We start from the raw sequence: 27,965 nt of genomic DNA on the forward strand, positions 1-27,965 counted from the left end.
TAGTGTCTTTTTTAAAAAGAAATAAACACATTATTTGGCTCTATCAATATAGAGTATAGAAATAAGATAGTTTTTTAATGAAAACATTACAACATATGAAATTATAAAATTTATTTGAACTCAGAGTAGATTAAGACTCTATAAACCACTCATCTCACATGTACTTAAAAACCACAGAACGCACTGTCCTTGCATCTGTTTCATTGGCGATAAAACTTAACTGGACTTTTTTTTTTTTTAGTATTTACAGTGATTGTATGCTTGTCAGAGATTCTGTTCCTGCTTTCTGACAGCTGATATTTCATGATTGCTTGACAGATTTCTGTTCTTACAGTTTTAAAAAGTCCAAAGGTGGGAATGGGGGCAAGGGTAGAGAGACATTAGACCCTGAGGAGGGTAGCTCCTCCCCCTGACTCAGGTCAGGGAGTTGCCCTCCTGGAATGGACACAAATGGAAACTTTGGAATGTGGAGTGGGAGGTAGAGGCTGAGTCCAAGTCTAATTGGCTGGGAGGGAATCCTGATTATTAAACGTGGTTGAGGAAGATTTATTTTATGAGGAGGGAGTAAAAGACTCCAGGTCATTCCTTCAAAAAAGAAGTCGTTAATTTTTCAGCTAATACTTTTTATTTGCCTACTGTGGGGCTAGTCTCTTCTGGGATGCGGAGGATATAGCAGTGCACAATCAGAGCTATTGATTCTACTGGGAAGAGAGAAAATTCGGTATTAAATAAAGTTTAACATGTAAAGAACTGACAATTTTTTCCTGACAGCCTCACTACAACCATAAAAATAAAAGTTGCTATTAGGGTGTGTGTGTGTGTGTGTGTGTGTGTGTGTGTGTGTGTGTGTGTGTGTGTGTGTGTGCGTGCGTGCGTATCTTCATGGTTGCTAATGATCTTTGTTCAATAAATATAAATTATTGATCTTGTCTTTCTTTTTCAATGTGCAATCACCCAGTAAATTTTCCGTGATAAATGCTCACTTGCTGATGGCATGGAACATTTAAAAACCTTTTGTCAGGAAGTATGTTTCTGTTCATCTTTTCATTAGAACCCAGACGTGAGTTCAGGGGTCTAAGACTCAGGATAAGTAGAGGGCCTGGCCTTCTGCCTCTCCCTGCAGGGGCCCATGAGCCTCCACACCCACATGGGAAGTTGGGGCTGAGGGTACATTCCCCCCTTCTTTAGGTACCAATAAAAAGATCTGAAATGTGTGGGTTGCCATACTGCCATCTTCGCTCCTTGCTGTTGTTGTTTGCTCTAAAGTGGGATTGTTTTCATGGATCATTTTAATCACTACAAGACCCCTTTCCAGAAATGTATAAAGTAGAGCGTTCATTGGCAGCCAAGAAAGGAGCAGGAAGTAGTATGGAAAACAATCAATACAGGCTGAACCTACAAAGTCACCATTCTTAGTGAGGCCTGCATCCCCTTGCTCTTATTAGAATGAAGTTATGCACTGGCCAAAACAGTCCAATAACTATGATGATGGATACGTTCTCTTTCCAAATATTCTCTCTTCCATATTGCTTTCCACTATGAAAGCTACTAGCCACAAGTGGCTAATATTAAGCACTTATTATGTGGCCAAGTACAATAGGGATAACGCATTTTTAAATTGTGTGTAACTTAATTATTCTAAATATAAACAGCACCTGTGACTGGTGTCTACTGTATTAGACAGGGCAACCTTGGGCAATTAGCAGTTAATATTCAGCTTGTCAAGGGGTAAGTAAACTTATACAAATAAATTGGGGAGAAAAACCCTGTGTCAGCATGTAATGGATCCCTGTGTAGGATGTCTTTGCATCTAGTACCATCCGCTTGTCCTTCTTCTGTTTTGCACCTTTGGTTGAAAACACTTCAGTGGTTGTTCCCTGACAGCTGAGCATTGAGAAAATAGGACAGTGAAAAGAGAGGCTTTTAGAATCAGCCGTCTTCAGAATAGTAACTCCAGGGCCTCCATGTAAAAGCAGCTGTTAAAACAAACTCTCCTCTTGTGCATCTCATAGTTCAAGTTCATCGTGGCAGTAAGTTCAGTTAAGGAGAAAGAATGTTTATGTGTTCTGTGGGTCAAAAGGGCAAGGTTTGATTGGTGTTTTTAGGAGAAGGCAAAAACGGACAACACCAGGTAGCCACCTTGTAGAAGCTTGAATTCCAAGAGATCATGCTGTCTTTGAGAAGTTTCAGGAAGGCAGCTTTCACATTCAGTGATCCCTGTAGGTAGAGGTTGAGCAGATTAGGTTGATAGAGCTTTTTCAAAGATACTTTAGAAGAATAAGAGCTGAACCAAATGTCTCCTCCATCACTGTAATTGCCATCATTTACCTTCACTTCTCCAGTGTTAAGAAAACATTATAGTTTGTTTCATGTTTATATCCCATATTGATGCCCCCAGAAATTAAAATGTATGTAGCAACATTGGTTCTTTTCTAGTGATCAGATAGAGTTGTGGGTTTGTTGGGGTTTTTTTTTCCCCCTTTAGGGCAACATCTGAAGTAAATGATAAACAATAAATGTTCAGGTGGTCTGTATTTTTAAAAGCTCTTTTTATTTTATTATCCTCACACTTAGGTTGTCTCTGTACTAAATTGGGAAGTAAATAAAAATAACTCTCTTCAGCCACCTTTTTCTGATGTATTTCAGAAAGTAGTAGAATGGATTGTTTCAGTTATCCACGAAAGAGCTAATTTCCCCTTATTTAGTTTTGTACGATGCATTTCCTCCCGTAATTATTGTGATGGTTTTGACTTTTTATTATCACAATAACTTATCACTTACATATTCTACTAGGAGTTATGCAAAGCAATTCACTCCTATTATCAGATTTAATCTCTTCTACTTAATGAGCTTAGTACCATCGGAAAAGTTACCTAGTTGGTACTAGATCAATCTGGCTGAATGAGGATTTGAACCTATTAGTAACCAAGATGTAATCCCCTTATCTTACTCTTTAGTTGGTGAAGTGGTGAAAAGCTGTGGGAAGAGGTTATCTACAATTTAAGATTTTCTGTTTTTCCATGGGGTAGCTACTTGAAACATTCTGGAATTATTGAGCCATTTACAGATTTTGCTCAGAGCTCTAAAGGGATGAATATGAGAAAATTATTTCTCATAAATGTAAGCCAGGTGAAGAGCAAGACTGGGGCCCTCTAGAAGATTTGGAGGAAAAAAAAAAAGCATCCAGTATTTATTAAGGACACATTAAGGGATGTTTCTGACATTTTAATAAGCAAGTTCAGTTCAGTTCAGTCGCTCAGTTGTATCCAACTCTTTGCGACCCCATGAATCGCAGCACACCAGGCCTCCCTGTCCATCACCATCTCCCAGAGTTCACTCAGACTCACGTCCATCGAGTCCGTGATGCCATCCAGCCATCTCATCCTCGGTCGTCCCCTTCTCCTCCTGCCCCCAATCTGTCCCAGCATCAGAGTCTTTTCCAATGAGTCAACTCTTCGCATGAGGTGTCCAAAGTACTGGAGCTTCAGCTTTAGCATCATTCCTTCCAAACAAATCCCAGGGTTCATCTCCTTCTAGAATAACTTGAGGTAAATAATCTGTTTTTTCTTTCAGTAGATATATAGATGATTGGGATGATAGATCTCAGGCAAGCCAATTAGAGGTGATTAGGTTAATTGTAGAAAGTGATATGCTATTTTATTACAAGTGAATTATGAAAAATAGTGTAATTAAAAAAAATTTAGTTTTCCTTTTTAACTCATTTTTTATTGGAATATGGCCAGTAAACAGACAATGTTGTGATAATTTCAGGTTGAACAGCTAAGGGACTCAGCCAAAAATATATATGTATCCGTTTTCCTGCCAAACTCCCCTCCATCCAGGCTACAACATAACACTGAGCAGAGTTCCATAAACTACACAGTAGGTCCTTGTTGGTTATCCATTTTAAATATAGCAACGTGTACACGTCCATCTCCCTAACTATCCTTCTCTCCCAACCTTCTCACCCCTGGCAACCATAAGCTCCTTCATTCTTGAAGTCTGTGAATCTGTTCCTGTTTTGTAAACTAAGTTCATTTGTATTATTTTTTTTTTTCAGATTCTACATATAAGGGATGTCATAGGTAAAAAGTGATCTCACACTAGTAACTCTCTGCTTGAAATGATACATATTAAATGTATTGAGTTATCTTCCAAACTCTTGAGCTAAAACTAAGCTACAGGAGTTGAACTCTTCTGTTGATGCCAAGTTTTACTCTTTAAAACTGGTAGGACAGACAACCACTGTGAGTTCCGTCCTTACATTCACTTTGTTCTTCATCCCTCCTTCTCCCAATCACTGATGCATCCCTCCATCCAAGTGGAAAGTGCATGTGAAGACATGGTTATGGTTTGGGAGCTGTGTAAGATGAAATGAGGGAAAAGATGATATAAAAAATTAACTGGAAAAGGGAAGAAATATAGACATAGCCACCACATTTCAAGTGAAATTCTCTTTAACTAAATCATTTATTGAATTGCCCCAAACCTTAATTTCTTTTGGGCTATAGAGGCCCACTGTTCAAGCTTGGTGCCTTATGCAAAGTAGGCAGACTATCAATAATATTGAAATGAATGAATGAATGAGAAAATCCTAGTTACTCGGGAACTGAAATGATTATTGCACTGAGCAAAACTATGGAAATAAAAAGCTAACATGTAGGAGGGAATCATAAAAAAAAAAAAAAGTATAGGTTTAGATGGTGGTGATGTATCAGTAGTGATTTCCTGACTTGGGGAGTTGTATTTATGTGGAAAGTGTCCTTGATTTGGGAAAATTGGACTTTTGGAGATGATGAGACACTATGTGGATTTTCCAGGAAAAGACAAAATATAATGGCATATATATATGTATATATGGAGGATGATGGAGGGAGCAAAGGTGGTGAAATGTTGGTAGTTAGGGAATTTAGATAAGGGGAGAGGGAGTTCTTTGTGATATTCTTACCATTTTTCTTTAAGTTTGAAAATTTTCAGAGTAAGTGATTTTTTAAACGTTCTTAAACATAAATATATTCAGTGTGTGTATTATACTTCACAAGGAAGCAGAGAGTGTAGGTCTGGATTTATTTCGGGGCTTTAAAAAGTCTGACACATTTAAGGAAGCTGTTTTTAATCTCAGATTTGCACTGTAACATCATAATAAAAGTGGGTGCTCCAGTCTGAGCCTAGCATAAAGAGCATCTTTCGTAGTTTTTCATTGGTTTTTTCCCATGAGCTTCTTCCTCTGCCCTCTCTTCCCTTCCTCCGTCCACCCCTCCCACCCAGGCAGCTAAAATGAAAAGGCCTCTGGGAATGGTGTGGTTTGTTGCTCCCCTTTTCCCAGGGAAATCCAGACTTTCACTACCAGGCTTGCTAGTAAATTCCAGTAAATACTTGAATAAATACAGACTCCCCATTTTTATCTATTGCTTCATAGCCAAAACCCAGATTCCTTTGAAAACTAAAGAAATTTTTGAAAAATCAGTGCTGTTTTCCTTCTGCCTCATAAAAAGCCCTCACCCAGCCAACTCACCTCTTCCTCCATTGCAGTTTGCCCGTTCTTAGTGAAATTGTGACTTCCTTCTCCTTGGTTGTCTCTTAGTCAGATCTGAAATGTCCGGGAACCCCTGAGCAGTGGCAGGTCACGGAACAGGGAAGAATGCTTTCCAGCAGAGCCTGCTTGTTTCACTGTAGCTGTAATCTTCACTGCTATGCATAGAAATTGATTTTACGTTGTACATGTCACATTTCTAAGACCAGGGATTCCAAACCCTTTCAGCCTAGGATCTTGACCTTGTTAAACTGATGTTCAGTGGGTCCTTTGCCACTCTCATCCCCCAAAAGCACAAAAACAAAAAAAAAAAAACAGCCCTCTGTGTTCCCTGCCCCCACCAAGTCAGTTAAACTCAGTTCGGTTTTGAGAGCTTTCTAAAGGACTTTCTGAAAACCATGAGATAATTCCGTGGTTCTCTAAAAATCAGGGTTGATTTTTATCTACTAGTGGACATTCGACAATATCTGGAGACATAATTGGCTGTTACATATGGGTTTGGGGAGTACTATTGGCATCTGGTTAAGAGCAGCCAGGGCTGTTGTCAAGCATCCAACAGCATGGCTCCCAGAGGATAGGGAGAACTCATGATCAGAAGTCATGGCTGAAGTCACAGTTGTAAACCCCATAGAAATGACGCTGGTTAGCTATCAGAACATACTTCTCTTGAGAGTCGAATTTTCCATCAAGTAGGATATGGGATCCTAGGAACCTAGCCAGGTCAAAGATTTTCAAGAATAAACTAAAAATAGAAGGGTTCCAAAGTTGTCTCAAAAGACTATGAATTTGCAAACCAACAGGCAGTGTCGCTCAGTCTTTTTTGGAGCCGAGAGGGGAAGTTGTGATGTGTACAGATGTGCCCAGTGTGTTCCATAGACATTCTGCATGGCAGCTTTGGTGGGGGCTACCAACTTTGGATAGAAAGTCATCAGTGAGGGTGAGAATTGCTTAAGAAAACAAGGTTACTCCAACATTCCAACATGTTCCTACATTTGGGCTGTATAAACTGATAGCACTCATAGTATAGAGGTGGATGGATGGATGGATAGATGGAGGTAGATCCAGAGATATATAGATACAGATTCCTTTGCATTTTATGTTTCAAACAAACAGCACTTCCCTCATTCATGGTAGAATCTGCATATGTGTAATGGTTCACCTCTATTTAAGAGTTGGTTTCAGAACTGAATATTTAGGAGTTTGGGACAGGAGATTCTCTTATAAAAGCTTATTTAATCCTAGTGAGCATTTTATCTTGGAAATAGGAGACCAGTTTCTGACTAGAAACCGAGACAGTGGTGCAGAAACTGTCCCATGACTTTTGTATAGGTCCGAAGCAGGGTTTCCCAGCCTTGGCACTAACAATGTTTGGGACCAGATACTTCTTTGTTGTTCTGGATATCATAGGATGTTTGGCCGCATCCCTAGCTTCTACCCACTAGATGCCAGTAGCATATCCTCTTAGTTGTGTTAACAGTGTCTTCAGACATTGGCATATGTCCGCTGGGAGCAATATTATCTTTGTCTCATGGTTCTGTGAGTTTCTTAGAGCAGAACTTTCCATATTCTCATGGGCATTAAGTAGGCATAGTAAATTATTATGTTGCAGAGATCACTAGATTTTCACAGTTGTTTTCCCACCAGCTGTTTTTTTAACCTATCAGAGGAAACCATGATCAGCTTTTTCAGATGTGTACGGTTAACCTGGTTTTTCAGTACATGAACTTACGGGGAAAAAAGTTTCTAAAGTTGTACCCCTTCATACCTCTCCTTTTCCACTTTTCAAATCTTTTCTGCTTTAACAGATGGTAGTTCTATGTATTTATCAACTTCAGACCCCCATGCCACACAGACACATGTATTTATGATCAAAATGGCAAACGGAACTCCAGGATCTGTGGGACAGAGAACATTTTAGATGATCCATCTCCTGGCCCTAGAAAGAAAATCAATCTCAATTCTTCTTCTTCAAAAAGGTCACTAATGATGGCAATAAACTACTAGTAGTGACTCCGGGTCTTTGAGACCAGAGAAGAAATCCATCAGTACAGGAAAGGCAAACAAAATGAACCCAAGACACTGTCATCAGCCTCAGAAGTTTTATGGTAGGACCCAAACTTCAATGAAATATTGGATTCTTCCCACAATGTTTAAACTTTATTGGATGAAAGAGCAGAAATTTTTATAAAAAGAAAGACTCGCATTGGAGCTCAGTGTAGAAGAGACCTTGGTTCTCCATAGGACAAATGGGTGCCACTTTCCAGAAATAATTGGAGCTTTAAATTACCAATGGGCTAACTATGCCAAAAGCTCTTTGAAATTAGAAATAGAGTTTTGCCTTTTACCCAATTATAATCTTACCAGTTATTCTGGGAAACCTCAGTCCTCTGAATAAATGGATTTCTCTACCTCCTAATCACCAACTGATGACCAGTGGTCTTATGTATCTTGATGTGGCATGTAAAAGTGCCCATCTGCAGTAGGCCAGATGGATTTTACCATCAGTGGAGAAAGAATAACAAGAGGCCCACATTTACTGAGCAACTTCTTTGAGCGAAGGTTTGGGCCTGGTGCTTTGTAAGTTATTGCTAATCCTCATAGAATCCTTGCAGAATGGTCCGTATTGTATCCATTAGGCAGGTATGAAAACTGAGCTCCAGGCAGGCTAAGTAAAATGTACCAGCATCATACAATCAGTAATTCTTGGATCTAGACCCAACTGACTCCCAGGTTTAATGCTTTCCCTCTCTTTCTCTGGAAGGGCTTTCAGAACTTCTATAAATACTCATTTTGATTTGTGACACCTGCAAAAATAGGCTCTTAACCTAGTGGAAATCTGTTTAGCTTTCTTCTACTTTTTAAAAGCCATTGAAGCTGAGTCTTTGGGGTCTGAATTTTTGAATAGATCCTTTTAACACTTCAGTTACTTTTGAACGGTTTTCAAAAGAACTCAGCAATTGAGTTTAGTCATCGAACACTTTCAGACCAGAGCTCTGAAAAAAAGTTGTATTTCCTCTGGACATTTACAGCATGCTAGAACAGTATGAATTAATACATCTTTAGGGAGATATCTGCTGAACTAAGAAAAGTAGATCCTTCTGGATGAGGCCTAATATGATTATTTGGGTATTAACTACTTCACTTAGTAGGGAGGCTTCTGATGGCTAGCCTGTAGAGACTATACAGAAGAGTGGCAATGATTTAATTCTATCAGGTTCAACCTTCAGTTAAAATCTCAAGCTTGATGTTGGTTTTGTAATCCTGAATACCCTCTACTTTGAGAGCATTTTTCTAAATGAAAGGGAACTAGAAAAATCAGACTCAAACCTAGACGCATTATTTTGGAACAGTGTAAGTCTTTAGGATTTTTGTTTGATTGGTTCGTTGGTTTTTGGGTTTGTTGTTTGTTTTGGGGGTATATTTTATTTGCCTTTTTGTTTGTTGTTTTGGGGTGGTTGGTCATTTTTGCTTATTGATGTTTCTAGCCAGAATGGAGATAGACAATACCTGGCCCAGATAGAACCCATTCTCACCCATTACCTTTCTTTTTAGTCTACTTTCAGTCTATATATCTACATTTTTTTTCCACCTGGCAAAAGTGTTGATCTGAAGTGACACCTTTGGGGAGGAAAAAAGCATTCTGTGACCCTAATAGTATATGGCAGTCTTAGTGGCTATGAGCCAAGCTTTCAGTGTTAGTCTTGCCCGTGCAGAACCCAGGATTCTACTACTTGCTATCTGTTATCTTACATCACGTTCTCAGATAACCTTCCTCTTAGATGTCCCCTGTGCAGTATTTAGTCCTGTAACTATGCATTAAATATTAAACCACAAGTGTGCTTAGCCAGTTTGGGAGTGAATAGACACAGAAGATAGGAGCAAGCAATTGTTATTTATTTGAGCCTTACCAGTGAACTAAGCATTGTGTCAAGTGTTTGCTTCACCCATAAAAATTCTTGTGAGATAAGTGATTCTAGCCTCTATTAGATACTATTCATTCATGCATGCATTTGTATGTTCCCTAAGTATTCAGGTGTTTTCTATAAACTAGGCACTGCTCTGAGCACTAGGGAGATAACAGTGAACAGAACAGACAGAAATCCTTGAGCTCATCAAGTTTACATTCTAGTGGGGAGGGGGAATAATGCATAAATCACAAACAAAAGAGGTGAAATATATATTGTGAAGGAACATGAATGGTGCCATGGATAAAAATAAATTAAAGAAGAGAGACAATAGCATGTAAGAGGAGATGGGAACTGTAATTTTTTTAAGGTCAGACAATTATCCTATAAAAGGTAACAAATGAACAGAGATCTGGGAAAACAGAAAAGTTAGCTTTGTGGATCCTCAGGAGAAGAATGTTACAGCAGAATGGTATTTCAGGTGAAGACCTAGAGTATGCCAGGTATATCTTGACAATTGCAAGGCAAGTGCGGCTGAAATAAAGGGTGGTAGGATGTGAAATTAGAGATGGAATTGATGGAGGGGAACATGAACGTTCTTCATGGTAGAGGGAGAGAACAAGACCACTAGAGGAATTTTTGCTTACATTTGCTGAAGTAGGAAGCTACTGGGGAAAGGGAGAGTTGAGTAGAAATGTGGATTTGTTTAAAAGAATGAGCCTGGCTTTTGAATTTAGGGGAAGCTACAGGAGGAACAAAGATAGAAGCAGGGAGAACATTAAGAAGCCATTGAAGTAACTCCAATGAGAGTGTTCAATAGAAGTCATGAGAAGTGGTAGGATCCTGACATTTTAAAGGTAATGCTGAAGAATTTGGTCCAAGTTTAGATGTGGGAAACGAGAGAAAGAAAGGAGTTGGAATGACTCCAGCCAAATTTTGTGCACTGACTAAGTGGATGAATAGTTCCCATTGATTGAAATGGAGAAGCTAATCCGAAGATCAGGACAACTTTCGGACATGTTAGATTTAAGCTGCTTACTCACCATCATTTCATACCTGGTTAAGCATCTCACAGAAGATCACAAATGAAGAGACAGAGAGATAGTAGTCAAACTAGATCTGATTGATTCCAAAACCAAGTTCTTACACGTGCTTCTGCCTCAACTCTGGGATTTCCATTTGAATAAATCTCAGAGTAGTGCAGGAATAATTTAAACTCACAGAAAACCATCAAACAAAATTTTAGCCACTTCTATGCCCACTCTTCCATGTTGTGAGCCACTTACATTTTAGCTAGGTTTTATTTCTTCTCATCTCAACCTTTCATAGTGGTATTGAGTCTTTTCAAGGTAAGCAGGAGGGAGAGACAAGGAAAGCCACAAAGGACTTGACTAGTGCCTATTGATAGTAATTTGGTTTTATCTGAAACTCCCAGAAGAACATTGCAAAGTGGGTGAGCATCTCATTCAGTAATGGTTAAGATGACCTTTTCCCTCTCACTGAGATATATTTCTCTAATTACAAACTCAGAGGTATGCACATTTCAGTTCTGGGGTGGCATTAATATCCACCCAAGGCAAATTCAATACATGAACTACCTACCTCTCCAGCTGTAACTTTTTCGATGTAAGATACTTGACATACTAGCAGATAAAGATGTTCCTTTCACATGAAGCTGATGGAGGAAGGACCAGACAGGCAGAGAAAGCAAGACTGGAAGAGGCAATTAAATGAACGGCAACCTAGTGGTTTTTAAATGACTGAATATACTTAGGCTAGCTCTTTGGGAGGGGGAAGAAGCTCAAGGCCAAACATTGGTTGGGTGTCTGAAAATCCGCATATAGCCTATCTGGATTGCTTTTCTATGGAGGCATTCCCAAAGGTACCTTAAGTTCCCATGACTCTCCCTGGCTGCCTGGGACAGTAGTGTTAATGAGTGGGTCTTCTCAGGTGCTATCATCTAGCAGAATGACATCTCCAGATAGCCTTGAACGCTTCAGCCTGGGCCTTTAGTTACAACCCACCTTCAGAGTATCAAGAAACTTGGGTCCGTGTTCCCACCACACATAACATTTCTATCACTCAGGCTCTTCTGCACATACCTTTGGAACAGCTGAGAATAAAGGATCCTAGAACAAAAACGTCACCCACTACCCTCCCCATCTTCCAGTCTGCCTTCACAAATACTTCTGTGGTTAGAGGATGGGTCCTGGTACCATCTTCACCCGTTTCCTGGAAAGTGACAATGTCATGATTTTGCTGAAGTCAGATTACAAAAAAAATCATCACATCTAACCTTACAAGGGAAAGAAGCATTACAAAAATCAGCACTGTGCTTGGGAATGGGGAACTAGGGGTAACAGAGCCTGATAACATAATATACCTCAAATCCCTGGAGGCACTATTAGATGTGGCCACGCTAGAAGTCACCATGTATGGCTTTTGCAGATTTTCTTGGTTTTTGTTTCTGTCTTGATGGGGAGAAAAACTGCAATGTTTATACTCCTGCAGAATAAGAAGATACCCAATTTGGGTTTCACAAGTTCCATGTGTGTGTGTGAAGTCACTCAGTCGTGTCCAACTGTTTGTGACCCCGTGGACTGTAGCCCGCCAGGCTCTGTCCATGGGATTCCCCAGGCAAGAATACTAGAGTGGGTTGCCGTTTCCTTCTCCAGGGGGTCTTCCCAGCCCAGGGATCGAACCCAGGTCTCCTGCATTGCAGGCAGACGCTTTATCCTCTGAGCCACCAGGGAAGCCTCACAAGTTCCGTAGCTAACTTCATATGCTGCTGTATTTCATGTGAAAATGTTTTTCTATCCTCTGATACGAAGTTGTTATATTATGAGGCTGTAGGATGCAACTGGAGAGCATCCACTTTTTGGAAGTGATGGAAGGTGGGGGTCATGAACATCTCTCACTGCCTCCGCTTCTTTTCCTGGCCCTGCCATGTCCCTTGCGAGGTGATTGTGGGGCCATCTACTTGGATATAGTATTGACAGGCGCCTTCAAGTGTGCTCAAGAGCTGACATGTGAATCTTGGTTCCCTTTCTTCCATAGTCTTAGACCTTTGTAGCATTGCACAGGCTGGGGTTCGGGGTGGGGGGGTCACGGGGGAGGAAGGATGGCCCAGTGCCCCATCCGGCGGCAATGACTATAACTCGTGCATCTGCTTTCTTCTGTGGTGCTCCCTGCCAATCTCATGCTTCCGCAGCTCCTTTTCATGGTAATAAGTGCCATGGTGGTCCTGGACATGAACAGCCATCAGGCAGGCCTGTCAACACTGGCTTTACGCCCTGAAGTCACAGCCCTTGTTTCCTGGCCAAGCTTTTTCTCCTTCCTCCTCTGTCATTTTGGTTCCCTGACGCCCCTGTTCAGAGCCATTCTTGTATTGTGAGAAGCCCTATAAAAATTTCCCTAAACATGTTCACATCGCCAATGAGAAGATATGCTTTTTGACAAAAGAGTCTTAGCATTCCCACCACTGGGGACCGAGTCGGGGAGTGACTGAATATGGTTATCACTAATGTGGATTCTGTGCTTCAGGACATTGAAAGAAACAACATGACACACACACACAAAAAGACAAAAGGCGTTCTTGAGATAGTAAATGTGAACAGGAAATGATGGAGCAGAGATGTGGCTTTCAGTCGTGATGCCTTTCTTTCTCTTACTTGTCTTTCTGTCTTCTGTGTTAGAAGAGCCTGTATTACTGAGTAATAGTCTATGAGAGTAAAAAAGGCACTGCAGAAGTGAAGGAATCGTCCAAATTTACGTCTGCCCTGGGGATCTCTGTGTGACCTTTAGAAAGGAAAGTACTTCCCCCATTCACAAGAGGAAGATTTTTCCAGACTTGTTCACCCAGCAGTGCCTGTATTAGAATGTTAACTTTAGACTCCATAAGTGAACATATATTTTAAAAAATATTCACCTTTTAAACTGCGTGTTAGAAGGTGTTTTTAAAGAGTCCACCAAATACTCTGAATGTGTGTCGATTTTTACACTGTCCCGCAAAACACCAAGGGCTCTGTATACTTTGTCATATCTGGTTGTAAGGCACCCTTGTTGCATATATATGATGGTCTTATCTTCCTTTTATTTTCCCCATTTTACAGAGAACACATCTGAGCTGAGACAGGTTGGGTAACTTGCCCCAGATGGCACCATGATAAAACGGCAGATTGCACTCCTCCCTAGGTCTGTCTGACTCCAAAACCTGTGTCTTGAAGGCTGAAATTTAGGGCAAGGTGAAGACAAGTGCCATTCCTCAGCAGTGAGCTGAGGAATCCCGATTTGTGCACAGCCACCTCTTGAATTTGTTCTTAACTGGTATCTTAGAACAAGAGGTAGTGAGACCTGTGCTTTTTCATATTTGTGTTAGTAATCCTTTAAAGCCAGAGGTGCAGAATCTACTCCTGCCCTGGGTAGCCCCAGACCATGCTGCTAGCACTATGTGGGCATGACTGAGTTGGAGTAGAAAGAATTGGGATGTCTGGTCAGCTGTGGGTCCCAAGCAACACGCAAAACACCAGAATCTATTCACAAATCCCCAGTGCAAGTTGGCACCAAGTCGTGTTCTGTGCTGGGCCAGGAGCTCCTACATCCATCTATTGCTTCTTTCCTGTGTGACTATGAGCACGGCGTGTCTCCTCTTCCATTGTGTTGAATTTGTAAAAACAAATACATGGACTGAATAATCTCTGAGATGACCTCTAGCTCAAATATTTGAGAGTTTAGTCCTTGGCGAATCGGCAGGGCAAAATTTACAACCTGTAACCTTCCATTCCTGACCACGCAAAGGGCCATTCAGCAGTGAATAGAGAGGAAAACTCAGCATATGACCTCAGGCCGAATGCAAGGGGTGAATCAACCTTGAAAACTGGCCACGAGAAAACCAGACTGTGGCTCTAACTGAAGGGAAATGTGGCTCTTTATCTTCACGTGAGATTGTACATAGTGGTATGCTCACTTTTCGTAGCGTCTTTCTTCCCGGAGTGCTAAAACGGTTGTATTAAAATGAGAAACACATTGTATAACCATCCTCTTCCTGGGAGACTAACGAGTCAGAGATCTCTCAGATAGTCTTAGGAAGCGTTTCTTTGAAGTCCCAGTTCTCTGTTGTCAACATGGATAAGCCGAGGTGAACGAACAGCCTGCTGTCTTAACCAGGTCTTCTCTTCAGACTGACTTAAGGAAGAAAATGGTCATTCTGGAAACATACCTGCTGTATTTAGAGGCTAACTCTGCTGTTTCCTGGCTCTGTGACCCTGGGCAAGTCATGTCACCTCTTTAATCCTCAGTTTCCTTATTCATTAAGAGGAATCCTAATAGTACCTGAGCCACGGGGTTGCAGTAGAGATTAAATTGGAGAAGCTAGTATCTTTGATCTCATGGTCCCACTCATATAGGAGGTCAATAAAAGTTAGCTGATGTGATTTCTAATAGTCCTGCTCCAACTCTTTGAATCTAAATAGCTGTGCCAAATCAGGTGGGTCACATTCCAGGTGGTTCTTTCTTGAAACCATTAGGAAAATATGACATTTGGGTCATAGTCCATTTCTGTGATGGTTGTAGCCTTCATGTGTTCATTCATTCCTATAAATATTTTCTCAGAGACTACAGTGTGAAAAGCAGTAATAAACATACGTGGATTGCAGTTACTATCTTTTTCTCGTGTTACAAAGCCCACATGGATTTCTAGGTCTTGCACTGAGCAGTTTTGAAACCTTGATCCCTAAGTCTATATCTCTCCTCTCACATTCTTGTTTATTTTTTCTGGTAAACAGTGGGTTTATATTTTCTAGAATCCTTTGCTTTTCATGATGGCAAGATGTTCATGCAATATTCACTTCACTTATCACCGTAATTGGCAAAGGCAGTTCTGAACCGTGGGCGTATACATTGCCTGCTTTCTGATATCATACTTTCCAGATGGGATCTGACTATGTTTTTTAAACAAAATTGGAATGAGAGTGGAATCAAGAAGAGCTTATTGTTATGAAAGGACACATTTCATTTTTTATATTAAATGATTTAGATGATTTTTTCATATTTTATAGAATCACTAGGGAAAGGCCTTGAATAATAATTAGTAGAGTCTCCTGTCTCATAACTAAACTCTGCCCACCAGTCTCAGAATGATGGTTTTCTATCTGACTGTCAAATGCTTAGATCATTATAGAGTCCTGGCTTAGCTTAGTAGATTCTAGCATTTGACCTTTCTCTTGGCTTTTCAATTCGTATTTCTAACCTGCTGTCAGTCCTCTGTTTGGAAATATAGACTCCTTGATCAATATCCTCCAAAATACATTTCACATAAACAGAATCTTATATATACAAATCACTTGGAGATAAGAATCACTCAGACATACTCCACTGTGCCCAGACACTCTGCTGGAGCTGTCCTCCTGGACCGTCCATTAACCTTTATGTATCAAGCATCAGCTACAACTTGAGTAGTCCTGGTCCACACCCCACTCACTGCATTACCTCCTCTGAGCGCCCAGCATCATTCAGAAGCTTCTCATCAAGAAGCTTCCTTCTGGCCAGATATTGTGTGTATCCGTGACCTTCACCCTCCCCTTCTTATTCCTTCTTGGCTCCTAATGGTGTCCTTACCAGTTCCGTGTGGTTCCCCATCTCCCTTCAGATGTCCAGATTCTCACCAGCCTCAGCAATGCTAGGGATTTCATTCTCTCTGGATCTTCAGTCCTTGTCATCCAGGCAGACACACCAGGTTGTTTGCTGGCTGCTGGGTGACTGAGAGACCCAGCTCCTCAATATAAGTGAAGGGACCAACGCAGGGCATCCCTAACGCCAGGGACAGCACACCAGGAAGAGTGAGATGCAAATCCATGCCGCATCCAGAGCTACTACTAGAGAGAGACAGCCAGTTCCATTTCCACCATGTGCATTGAAATGTACAGATTTTAAACTCTTAGACCTTCATCTAAAACATTTAGACAACCTCTCCACAAAGCTCCATGTTAAACATTCCCTTTGAATGACCTCACAGAAACAAAAGCCAAGACATTAGAGATACTGACCTTGGTGTTTCTATGTAACAAACAGAGATTACTTTGAGAGTGTTGCTCAAAGTTGGAGGAAAAATCATTCTCTTAAATATGCTGGGTTGTTTCTCCAGAGGGAAAAAGTCAGGGTCCACCTGGCAAACTAGAAGTCTATTTGGCTGCAAATATAAGGAGTTAAATATTCCCCAGAACAGGAAACTTCATATATGTAGCCAAAAAATAATATGTGCTAGGTGACACACTAAATTTAACTATTACTTCTGCAATGCATGCTGACACAAAAATCAGTGCCTGGGAAAGGACTGGAAATAATCAGACAGAAATTTCCCTCAGAATAGAAGAGCTAAAACCTGTGTTTATTTGGTTATCAAGATGATAACTTCTTTATGCAATCATAATAGACCTATTAATAAGCCTGCTAGCTAGGAAAATTTCCACAAGCAGCTGCTTTTTGTCATTGGTAATTTAGAAAACATGAAATAAAAGGTGTTTGCTATCAGATTAGATACCTTAAGAATTTCTTTATCACTTGTAGATCTGAATTTTAGGCAAATAATACGTATGGTAAGTCATACTGAAGTGTTGCATCCTTTTCTCCAAATCAGTTTCATTCATTTCCCCAAATAAGAAAACCACCCTTAGAAATGGGTGGATGCAGCTAATCCAGGTATTTAAAAGATTTTTAAGGTTTATATTTCAACTCATCTTCCTCCATCCTGGGCAATAGATGTTGGTTGCACCAGTGGCACCTCTCAGGTGAATTATTATCAGTGATGCTGTTGATTTTCATTGTGCTGTTACGTTCCCAAAAGACATCTAGCCACTTATATTGGAGTCATACTGGGAGAGATGTATACACATAAAGCATTTTGGTTATGCCAATTTGAAAATGCCATTTGTCTTCAATAATAGTACCCATCTCTGTGGTTATTGGAAGGATTAAATGAGATAATATATACAAAGTCTTTGAGCATTGCCTTGTACCTAATGAATGGGAGAAAGCTGTGCCTTTGCTAATTCTGCCTCTGTAGATTGCTCCCTAATATTAGGTTACCTCTTCCAGTGACCACTAAATGGATTTGTTTTATTTGTCCATTCAACACTTATTGAGCACCTGCCAAGTTCTAAGAATTCTGCAAAGTGTGGGAAGTGTAAGCCCATAGTGATAAACAAAGCTTCCGTAACCCCTGACCTCATGGAACTTACAGACCAACAGATTACTAAATCTCCATTTCCACCAACTCTCTTCCTCCCCTCCGTATTAAGGGACAGCTTGTCTGAACTGTTTGTATATTGAAATGATGATCCTTCAGGTCAAACTTGCTTTCAACTGATACTTGTTCATCTGATTAATAAGACAGCTATGTCTGTTTCTTCACCCTAATCAGACACATTACCACCCATGAACCCATATCCTCTAAATTCAGCTCACCTCCTAGAAAATAATATATTCTTGATCCCCCGTGCTGTTTTTCCCATCTCTGTCCATATCATCCCTCTAATCCAACTGCCCAAAGCAGAAAACCTAGAGGCCTTCCTGACCTGCCCTCTCCCATCCACCCCACAGCAGATCCATCAGGGAACTGTCATTTGTAGTTCAAAAACTGTTTTAAATTCACCAGCTTCCTTCACCCCTCCACTTTGCACCCTCATCAATGCCACCATCACTTCTTGCTTGGACAACTGCGTAAGCGTCTCAACAAGTTTTCTTGTTTCCACTAATGCTGAATTTCTACCCATTGTCTACTCAGTAGTGAAAATAGAATTTTGAAGCAAAAATTAGACTGTGTCTTACGCTAACTTAAAACACCTCAGTGATTTTCCATCTTGTGGAGAATAAAATATATTATTATGACCTATTAGCTCGACATGGTCTGGCCCTCAGGAATGCCTCAGGGACTCCTCTTCCAGTCACTTCAGCCCCTTTTCTTCAGAGTACTCATGTCAGTTAGCAACTATGTATTTGTTTTTCTTGTCACTTGATTAATGCTGGTCTCCCTCACTGGTCTCTAAACTCTACAAGGGCAGGGATTGTATCACTTTTATTTATCACTGTATTCCCAACACTTTGCATAATCCTGAAAACTTAGTAGGTGCTTCATAAATGTCTGCTGACTAAACAAATGAATGCACCTCAGACTCTAACTGTGCCTGTAATTTTGGTGGAAGTAACATTTTTAAATATTAAAATTAGTCACTAATAATAGGGATTATCTGTGTGTAAGTTGGTTTACAGGTTTATCTCCAACTTCCTGGAGATTCATTATAAAAGTCTTGTAGAATTGTAGCCCAAAGTCTTCATAAACATCAAAACACTAAAGGTTGAAAGATGGATATTTTTGTTTTGATGTAGATATTTAAATTGGACTCCTTCCTTCCACACTGTATAGTCCTTCCAGAATGACTACTCAAAATCATAATACTCACAAAATTAGAGCTCAAAAGAAAAAAACCTTTCCATCTCCCAAAGTAAAAAGTTAGACCCAAATATATTAATATACATATTTTATATTTCTCTAGCAGCTACTTTGGAATTTTTATAATAGTCTATATTTACTAGAAAAAAACATGTCTGGCACATATATGAATGGGTCACTTAGAGCTCGGGTGGTAATGGTGGTTCAATTTATATTAGGCTACATGTTTTACGTGGTGCTCTTTATCTGTTAGACATGAAAGGACACTTTGGCCATTTAAGTTAACAAAAACACAAAGGTAGCAGGGGAAACTAGAAACATTGAATAGAAAGAAATGACACTTGAAATCTATTTTTGTTGCGTTTTCACATTTTGCTCTTCATTCTTAAACTCATTTCCCTCTGATATGTAAGGACATTGTATTGGGAAATAATGTGTCTTGAAAACCGGAGCCAGCAAGCTTATGATCCAAGTGGTAATGACTTCTGTAATCGCTAATGAGGCAATGGACGTTGAATATCTCAGTGTACTCATTGGGGCCAGCCTCTTGCCTGTTCTACAAGAAGCTGTCATGTCACATTTTTGTCCTGACTCCGTGAGCACTTTGATTCCTAAACCTTTCTGAGAAACCTACTCTGAAATCAAAGTCAAGTTTCTTAGATGTGGTCAGACAAGGTCACATTAAAACAGTTCAGTGAACCTGCAGATCAAAGTTGAAAGGTAATGCCTCCCTCCCAAACTTGGCACAGACCCACCTGCTAACTTACCTTTCAGTTTCTAACATGCCTTTTTCACCTTCTTTCCAATGGGCTGGGAAAATGAGAGCTTATCCTCTGAAAAATGGTAGAAGAGTTTCCTTAAATCAATTCATTAGGAAATTGAACACAGCTGTATTTTGGAAATGCACCTTTATCCAAAAGAGTGGATCACAAGGCATTTTGCTGAAGAAATATCTTGATCAGAGACTGCATGAAGTGAGATGTCCAAAATAAATCCTTACTAATTCATAGTAGGACTTCTTTAAATCACAATTTTATGGTAATTTCAGGTTCATGGGCTTATTTTTGGCCTATATTACCAGGATTTACCCTCACTCTTGAGTGACCCAAAATACTAGACAGGATTCCCGCTGTCCACATTTGTGTCCTCCACTGCCACGTTCCTTCCATGTTGAGCCTTGAGATATTATCCAAAATGGCACTGCAAAGGGGGAGGGAATGGTGACTCTTGTTAGGCATGATCTTAACATCTCACGACCTAGGTTTTTATCAAATTTCTTGTGATTAAAAAAAAAACAACAACAACCTTGCCATTGCTTTATATTTCAGTGTTCTGTCTCTTGTGGTCGAGGGCATAAACAACGAAATGTTTACTGCATGGCAAAAGATGGAAGCCATTTAGAAAGTGATTTCTGTAAACACCTTGCTAAGCCAAATGGGCACAGAAAGTGCCGAGGAGGAAGATGCCCCAAGTGGAAGGCTGGCGCCTGGAGTCAGGTGAGCAATGCTTCTCCTCTAACGACTTCTTCCTTACCTTTGGCCATGTGGCTGACCCCAGTGTGTTGGCTTGTTTCCCTGCTCAGTTTCAGTTTTTTAGAGGGGAGTGTGGAGACAGGAAAGGAAACAGCCTTACATCAGAATGCTCGCTATCTGTGGGACCTTGGGCAAGTGGCTTCATCCCTTGGTGCTTTGGATAATAAATATAATAGGACAGTAGTGGGGATTAATTATAAGTGGTGATAGATGTCAACTGTGTAGGACAGAGTAGTCCCTCAATACTTTGCTGATGGCATTTTTATTGCTATTCACCATTTAGAAAACCACTAATTCAGATTCAGTAAGGTTGACTATGGTTACCTGGCAGGAATTGAGTTCAGATTTACCTTTGAGGTTCTTAAAGAAAGAGCTGTCAATATGAAGTATTAAAGAATACTTCTCTGCCTGTTAGATTGTATACAGTAGAGGTGGGGGATAGATGGGGAAGTTTTCTGTCATTTCCTAGCTCTGCGACCTTGGGTGATTTGTGTGACCTTGCTGACCTGACTTCATATAACTCTTATGAGGATTTATTGCAGTAATAAATGCCACATACTTAGCTCAGTAGTTTTAACTCTAATAATCTCTCGAGAGTAATGTTTTGTTTGAATGAGTACAGTATGTGTATATACAGTGGGAAAGTAGGGTAAATACCCAAGAAACTGATTACAGTTAGACTCCACTAATTCTACACATTTGCTAAATTCAATAGGTTTCCCTATTGAATTCAAGATGGAACTTGAGAAGCTTCTATTTACACGTTAACAATTGATGGGTGAACAGATCACTCATATCTGACCCTTAAAGTATATCTTGTTACTCCTCACATATACATTTCCTCAGCTTAGTTGAAGGTGCTTACTTAAAAGTAGTAAGGGCCAATGTCTTTTCACATATTCTGTATGTAATATGCTCTTTCTCTCCATTAATTTGATGCAGTGAGGTTTTGCTGAGTTTGCGGTTCTGTGCAGTAGAGATGTATGCACATACTCTGGAGAATCAATAGGAAACCAGGTTCAAGGTTGGCAGCCTGTAGAACTGATTCTTTCAGAGCCTGGATCTTGATTCCTAACACCCCAAAGAAGCTTTGTACAGCTGTGTTAACACGAGAAGGAGTTGAGAATCCTCCGTTTCAACAGGAATGATAGGAAATTCCTCTAGAAATACGAATTTTTCTTAAATGCTCTGGGCTGCCGTCATTGTCCCCCATACCTCACAGTCATATTCCCCTTCACACAGAAATAAAATGTGACCTGCATTGTACCCCCGCAGAATAGCCTCAGAGTGCTTTTATCATATCATGTTTTGTTTTTATTTTTATTTTAATAGTCAAAGCGTCTGTGCCCAGCCAAAGCTAGTTCCTCTTCTGGCTTCTTCAAGGGATCAGATTTTTAGGCAGTATTTCGTACTGGTCATCAGTAATGGTTTGTCTAACTGACTACTGTCATCTCTGACTTCCAGCCCTTGTATTTTCGAGCTGTTCAATTCATGTAAAAGCCTATAGCTAACATTATTTAAGATACCACACTAATTAGCTTGTCCTCTTGCACACTTTCATGCTGTTATTTTTCTTTGTGTCCCTTGGCCTCTACTTATCTATTTGCATCTTGTCAAGATGCACTTAATTGATAGTTGTTATAAAAGTCAATTCATTTAAAAGAAGGATGATTAAAAGAATCTTTCACTCTTTGTTGGTAAGCACAGAGTGAGTTTTACTCTCGTATCCTGTGAACTTGATGGAAAGTCTAAAATTGCTCACAAAGCTGGGATGATTAGGTTTGAACCCTTGGGGTTTTTCCAAACATAAAGTAATAGGATTATCGGAATGCTTCCCCAAAAAAGACTGCACCTGTTCAAAATGATTGCTTAGGAAAGTCTAGTTACCTTTGTGGAAAATGCAAGTAAACACAGTCGTGTAATGGTCTGTGGCCAACTTTCTAATGCTCTGATTTGATTTATAGAAATGAATTATAAAAGCAGGCAAGATAAGATGCTACACGGGTAAAATCCGATTTGTGCAATTTTGAAACATACCTGAAGATAATCAGACCCAGAGGTTGATGGAGAAAGATAGTCTGCATGATTAAAGATTATTGGTTTACTAATGATCCCATGGTAAACAGAAATATCCCTAAGGCAGTAATATAAAGCAAGAGTAATGATTATCCATTTGCAAAAATATTTAGAAGATTTTGTATCTGGTTCTTCTGTTTTCTGCTGGTGGCTGTATTTTAGTCATCTCATTTTCAAGGTAGGGGAAATAATTATTGTAATTTCTCATTATGTCAAAATGTCTGGCAATAATAAGGCATATAGAATATTGGGATAGGAAACTAGTACAGCCATGCTAATCTTCTTTGTCTTTTCCTCAGAATTAGTTTTTTTGAGGTTTAAAGTGGAATGTTTCACTTTTATGTCTTTTGAACATCTTGAATGTGTCAAGGAAATTTTCCTAGTAAAAGAAGAACTTTAATTGAAAAACATACTCAAGGGTTTTTTTTTTTTTTCAAAAATTCATGTTCAGTTTGTTTAGATGATTTTGATCAAGAGCTGAAATTTTCAGACAAAATCAGCATCTGATTCTTGATTCAGCTTGATAAATGTGAAGGCTCTGTTAGTTCCATGATTCAGAAGCCTTACAGAGTAAAAATCGTTAATGTATCCTATTCCTATAGAAAAGCTTTCTAAACAAAAGAAGATTAAGAATAAACAATAAAAACAATCAAATTAGAATGGAAGTAACACTTTGCCATCATTCATTTATCATGAATTCATTCAGCCCTGAGATACCAGTTGTTTTTTGATACTTGAACATTTCTGTGGTCAGGATGGTCCTTACATTAATAGAAGGTCATGATTAATTGCTCCTTTTTCTTTCTCAGTGATACAAAATGTAGTACTGTGTCTTGAAGTCAAGGAAACACTTGATTTTTTTAAAGTTCTTCAGTGCTCATGCCAAAATGGAAACCGGTAAATTGCATTATGAACCTACCAGACATTTTTGGTTGGGATTTTTTGTAATTACCGTGAGAGTAGCTTGGCCATGGTGATTATGAAGTGTTTAATGGAGAAACATGGCAGATGTACAATGTGTGTCCTTTGAGAAATCTTAGAAACCCCATGCACATGGTCAACGATGAGAACTTGAGGTGCCTTAGTGATTTGTGCTCTCTGTGACTTGTATTTGAACTGCAAACATTGATGTTGAATTGTTTGAAAACAGTCCTTTCACCCACACTCTTGCTGACGCAGTACAAGAGGCTGCATAATACTAGCACCATATTTTAAAACTGGAAGCCAAATCCTAGTCCACAGTAGCCTTGGTTTATTGCCTAGGATAGAACTAATTTGAATTACTTTTTGTTTTAGTTTTTGCTTGAGTTAGGGTGGTTGTTCTTTGCCTTATTTATGTGTGGAGTATCTATGTAAAAGGTTTACTGGGAAGTATGAAAGATATTTTATGCAAGATGCTTAGCATAGAAGTAGCAGTGATTTTGTAACTCTTGGGATGTTTGGAGGTGGCTGGAGACAGGTTTAGTTGTCTCAGTTTGGCAGAGGAGAGGGAATGCAGCTGACATGTAGTAGGACAGAGCCCAGGGATGCCCCTGAACTTCCTCCAATGCACCACACAGCCCCCGACAGAAATGATCTCCTAGGTTGAGAAACCCTAGAATAGAGCCTGGCCTAGTAAGTGCTCACTAATTTGCTATTATTGTTACCAGTTGTTATTTATTAAAGTTAGTTCATACTTTAGTTAGTTATTAAAGTTGTTATTTTCCAGGCTAATCCCTCCTTTGAATCCTGTCATGGCCATGTAGCAGTCACACTGATAGAAAGTATGTAAAATTCTTTCCAGGCTTTCAAGTGTGTATTGCAGTCCCCTAAGCATCACAAGGTCCATAGAGGTTCTTTTTATCTATAGAAAGAAGCATTAACTTTCCCCTTTAAATCGATGAGTTCTGCATTCTAACATTGCATAGCAGGGAGTCCAGAGAGATGAAACACAGCTCCTAGCTTAGTAGTTTAGAACTAAAAACATCTGCGTTCAAACCTGCACAAATAGACGGCCATGCAGGAATGATAGTTGCAGGGGGAGGGCACATGTTAATATGCTGCTCAACCTTTTTCTTCTGCAGAGTAACTAAAAATTGAACTACATAGAACAAGAATTAAGCACGCACATGTGCACACACCACCACCATCAGCACCTCCAGGGTCACACAGAGGTCTTTCTGATGCTGTTTTATTCATGGGGTTTCTGCACAAATTTCTCAGAATTTACCAAGCAAGTCTGGCTCGCTCTGTATGCTAAATGTTGCCTCCCCTGAGACAGCACAGGAAGAAAAGTTCAACACAGAGAACTGACTCTGATGCAGTACACTTCATTTTGAACCAAGATTACCATGGATGCAGGTTTCACAGAGGCAAGGCTTATTGTACCTTGCTGTGCATATAAGCCCTGTAAAAATCTTTGAATATGTTAAGTCAGGGCTAGCTTTGGCAATATGAAAATCAAAAGCCACAGTGACATTACTGTATAATTGAAACTTCCTCTGTCTCTATTTACCCTTTGAAAAAAAATATTGAACATTGTAGAAATTATTTCTTAAATATCAGATGCTTATGGCTAATAATACCTTACCTTTGCTGAGCCGTAAGTAATAATTTAGTAACAAACAATAGCATCAAAAAGAAATTCCATTTACTTAGAACCTGGATAGTATACACCCAGAAAGTCTTTAATGTTTTTTCCTTTTTCTTTACCTTATTAAAGCATGATGAGATTTTGAATGTATATCAGCTCTATGCAAACTCAGACTTGTTTACTTAATCTTATTTTTTTCCTTGTGTTTTTACTTGGATACATTGTTCTGGAATTGTTCTGTTTTATGCTTAAGGCCCCAAATTCAAATACTCAAAGAGTGTTTTGGTTGTTGTTTGCTGTCCGTGGTTGACAATTTCTGTCATTCCTGTGCTAATTCTCCCATGCCATAGTTCATTCATTTAATGTGGAATCAATGGGAAACATACACATAGCTCCCCAAAGTATTAAATGACCATCTTCTGTAGACAAGGCAGTCACTTGTGCTCAGGCACCCTCTCATTCCACCCAGAGCACAATGACTTTAAATGTCTGATTTCTTGTGGGTCACAAACTCATTCAATCCAATTAATGCAATTAAACCCAAACAATAGTAGCAATGTTTCTCTAAAATATTTCCTTCTCTTCAGCTAGCTTTGATGTGAACATTTAAGCTCCTTGCTTGGCAGACTTATCTGAAATGATATGATTTCCCAAGCTGCCTTCTAAATATTATCACCTGTTTTTTTAGAATCTGAAATGGAAATAATACTAATATGCACCAGAATTCATTAGGGGTGCTTCTTGATAGTAAATTCCCATTAGCCTCAGAGTAAGATGAATCCTGCTGCAGGGTAGTTGGACAGGAATTTCTGTCTAATTTAAAAGCTTGATTCTATTCTGTATGAAGACTTCCTCTTAGGAATATGACTTTAATGTATGTTAAGTTTATTTTCTCAATCAGACAAATGAATGGAGGCTCAGCTATCACACAAACTTGGAAACAATTTTTAATAGCTAAGTGAAATAACAGGCATTTCTTTCCAGTTAAATGTTGCCTTTAGTTTCTCACTGTCAAAAGCTTAATAAAGATAATAATTCTTGGCCTGCCCATGAGTGAGATTATAAAACCCAGTAATGAGGAAACCACTAAAAAATTAATTTAGAGAAAAGTTAATTGCAGATTAACAGGGTGTTTTGCAGCTTGGTCAACAAAATGTTTCAGCCTGATTAACAGTACTTTTCACGGGCTGAAAACACAACGCCCAAGGAAATAGTTTTTTTCTGTCAGCTTTTATTTTTCATACATTCATCCAAATTCCCCTATCTCCAGTAATAGGAGCAAGAAGAAGAGGAGGCTGGAGAAAATAATTCTACTTATAAGGCCATAAAATCTTCAGTGATTTTCTCTCCTTGAGTTATAATTTTCATCTGCCAAGAAATTCTCTTGTGTGCAACTGTCTCTCCAATTTTCAAGGCCCTCCAACCTTCCGGGATAGAAATCACTTGGGAGTTTCATTTCCCATGGCAGCAGTACTCTAGGATGGTACTGAATGTCCCTGAATGATGTCTCCCGGCCTCTTCCATTGTCCAGGAGTTTTGTTACCTTGAGAAATTACCCCCAAACTTGAGTCTCTTCCTCACTCAACTGGCTTTGATAGGCAATGAGGCTGCAGATTGTAGACATTTCCTGGGTCCCTTTCACTGGAAATTAGAAAACCCCGTGATGGCTGTGAAGATCATTGGATTAGGAATGCCATCCCCAGGTCCTTGACCCTCTCCACCCTGATGACCGCCCCCTCCCACCAGCAACCCAGAGCTCCCACTTACATCCTCTTGTCCTTGTAGTGCTCCGTGTCCTGCGGCCAAGGCGTGCGGCGGAGAAATGTGGGCTGTCAGATGGGAACGCACAAAACAGCCAGAGAGACCGAGTGCAACCCCTACACCCGACCGGAGTCGGAGCGCGCCTGCCAAGCCCCGCCGTGTCCGCTCTACGCGTGGAGGGCAGAGGAATGGCAAGAAGTAAGTAGAGCCAGGAAGCGGGCACCTGCCAGCCTCTCGCTCAGCCCCCTTGCTATCATCACATCCGTTCCCCTGTGAAGCCCTCCAGCGCGGTGAACAGGCTGGCGTTTTCCCACCAGGTCACTGTCAGAGGGCAGGAGTTCGTTCCAGGCAGGGTGGGAGAACTCCTCCTTTTTCTGCCATTCCAATGCTTGTGTTCTTGATGTTGCAAATCTGGCTGCCTCCAGAAAAAGTTGAACAGGCCGTGGGCCAAATGCATGAAGATAACTTTCCCAGAAGGAGGGGGAGATGGAAGAAATATTTTTGAATGTGTGTATTCAGATGTGGTCATTTGCGTGAGTTCAGACAGCCACTGGGCAGACCCTAGGTAGGATCTCCTCTGGAATTTTTTTTTTTTTCCTTCCACAGCTTCAGCCATCAGCTGGAAGGCAGGCATTTCATTTGAAACCTGGATTAATTAGTGAAGGATTTTCAACATTTAAAAAACTGAGTGCTTCTGAAGAACTGCTCCGTTGATGCAGAAATAGACCAATTTGTTTTTCTCCAAGTTAATGTCTAGTTAAAGAAAACACTAAGTGTCCCTGAGGAATGGCCTGGCTCTAGCATAGGACTTTCGTAGGGAGGATCCTCTGTTTCCAGTGGAGAAGATTCAGTTGTAGAAAAGGGAGGAAAAGATATTTTAAAAAGCAATACTTTATCTACTGACATTGGAATGAAACAGAAAGTACAAGGTGTAAAATGTTCAGAGATCGGAAGATTGAGACAGGAATTTCCCACCAGGAATAGTTTTTCAGGACAGGAGAGACAGTGCCTGGCACTCTGGTGAGTGCTTTATATTCATTTCAGTTCAGTTCAGTTCAGTCGCTCAGTCGTGTCCGACTCTTTGCGACCCACATGTTTATTTTTGTTATGGTGTAAGACTGAGGTCCAGTTTTATTCTTTT

The 27,965-nt window shown here is 40.0% G+C and overlaps 1 protein-coding gene and 1 long non-coding RNA gene across 10 annotated transcripts in view; one reads left to right on the top strand and one right to left on the bottom strand.

Annotated features, from left to right (window-relative positions):
• Positions 1-27,965, top strand: part of ADAMTS9 (ADAM metallopeptidase with thrombospondin type 1 motif 9) — a 162,402-nt gene that overhangs the window by 99,076 nt on the left and 35,361 nt on the right. For 6 of the 9 annotated variants that reach the window (XM_060402249.1, XM_015102339.4, XM_042236610.2 and 3 more), the window contains 2 exons: positions 20,212-20,379; positions 26,849-27,022. In XM_060402249.1, coding sequence (XP_060258232.1) covers positions 20,212-20,379; positions 26,849-27,022 — 342 coding nt within the window. The remainder of the gene's footprint in view (positions 1-20,211; positions 20,380-26,848; positions 27,023-27,965) is intronic. The other 3 variants (XM_027958200.3, XM_060402253.1, XM_060402254.1) reach the window with 1 other exon arrangement.
• On the bottom strand, positions 97-27,014 carry LOC121817297 (uncharacterized). The gene is made up of 2 exons (XR_006057156.2): positions 26,831-27,014; positions 97-20,083 (listed from the first exon to the last, which is right to left on the bottom strand). It is a non-coding gene; the product is annotated as an uncharacterized LOC121817297 (long non-coding RNA).

Source organism: Ovis aries, chromosome 19 (assembly GCF_016772045.2).
Source record: "Ovis aries strain OAR_USU_Benz2616 breed Rambouillet chromosome 19, ARS-UI_Ramb_v3.0, whole genome shotgun sequence".
NCBI classification, from domain to species: Eukaryota; Metazoa; Chordata; class Mammalia; order Artiodactyla; family Bovidae; genus Ovis; species Ovis aries.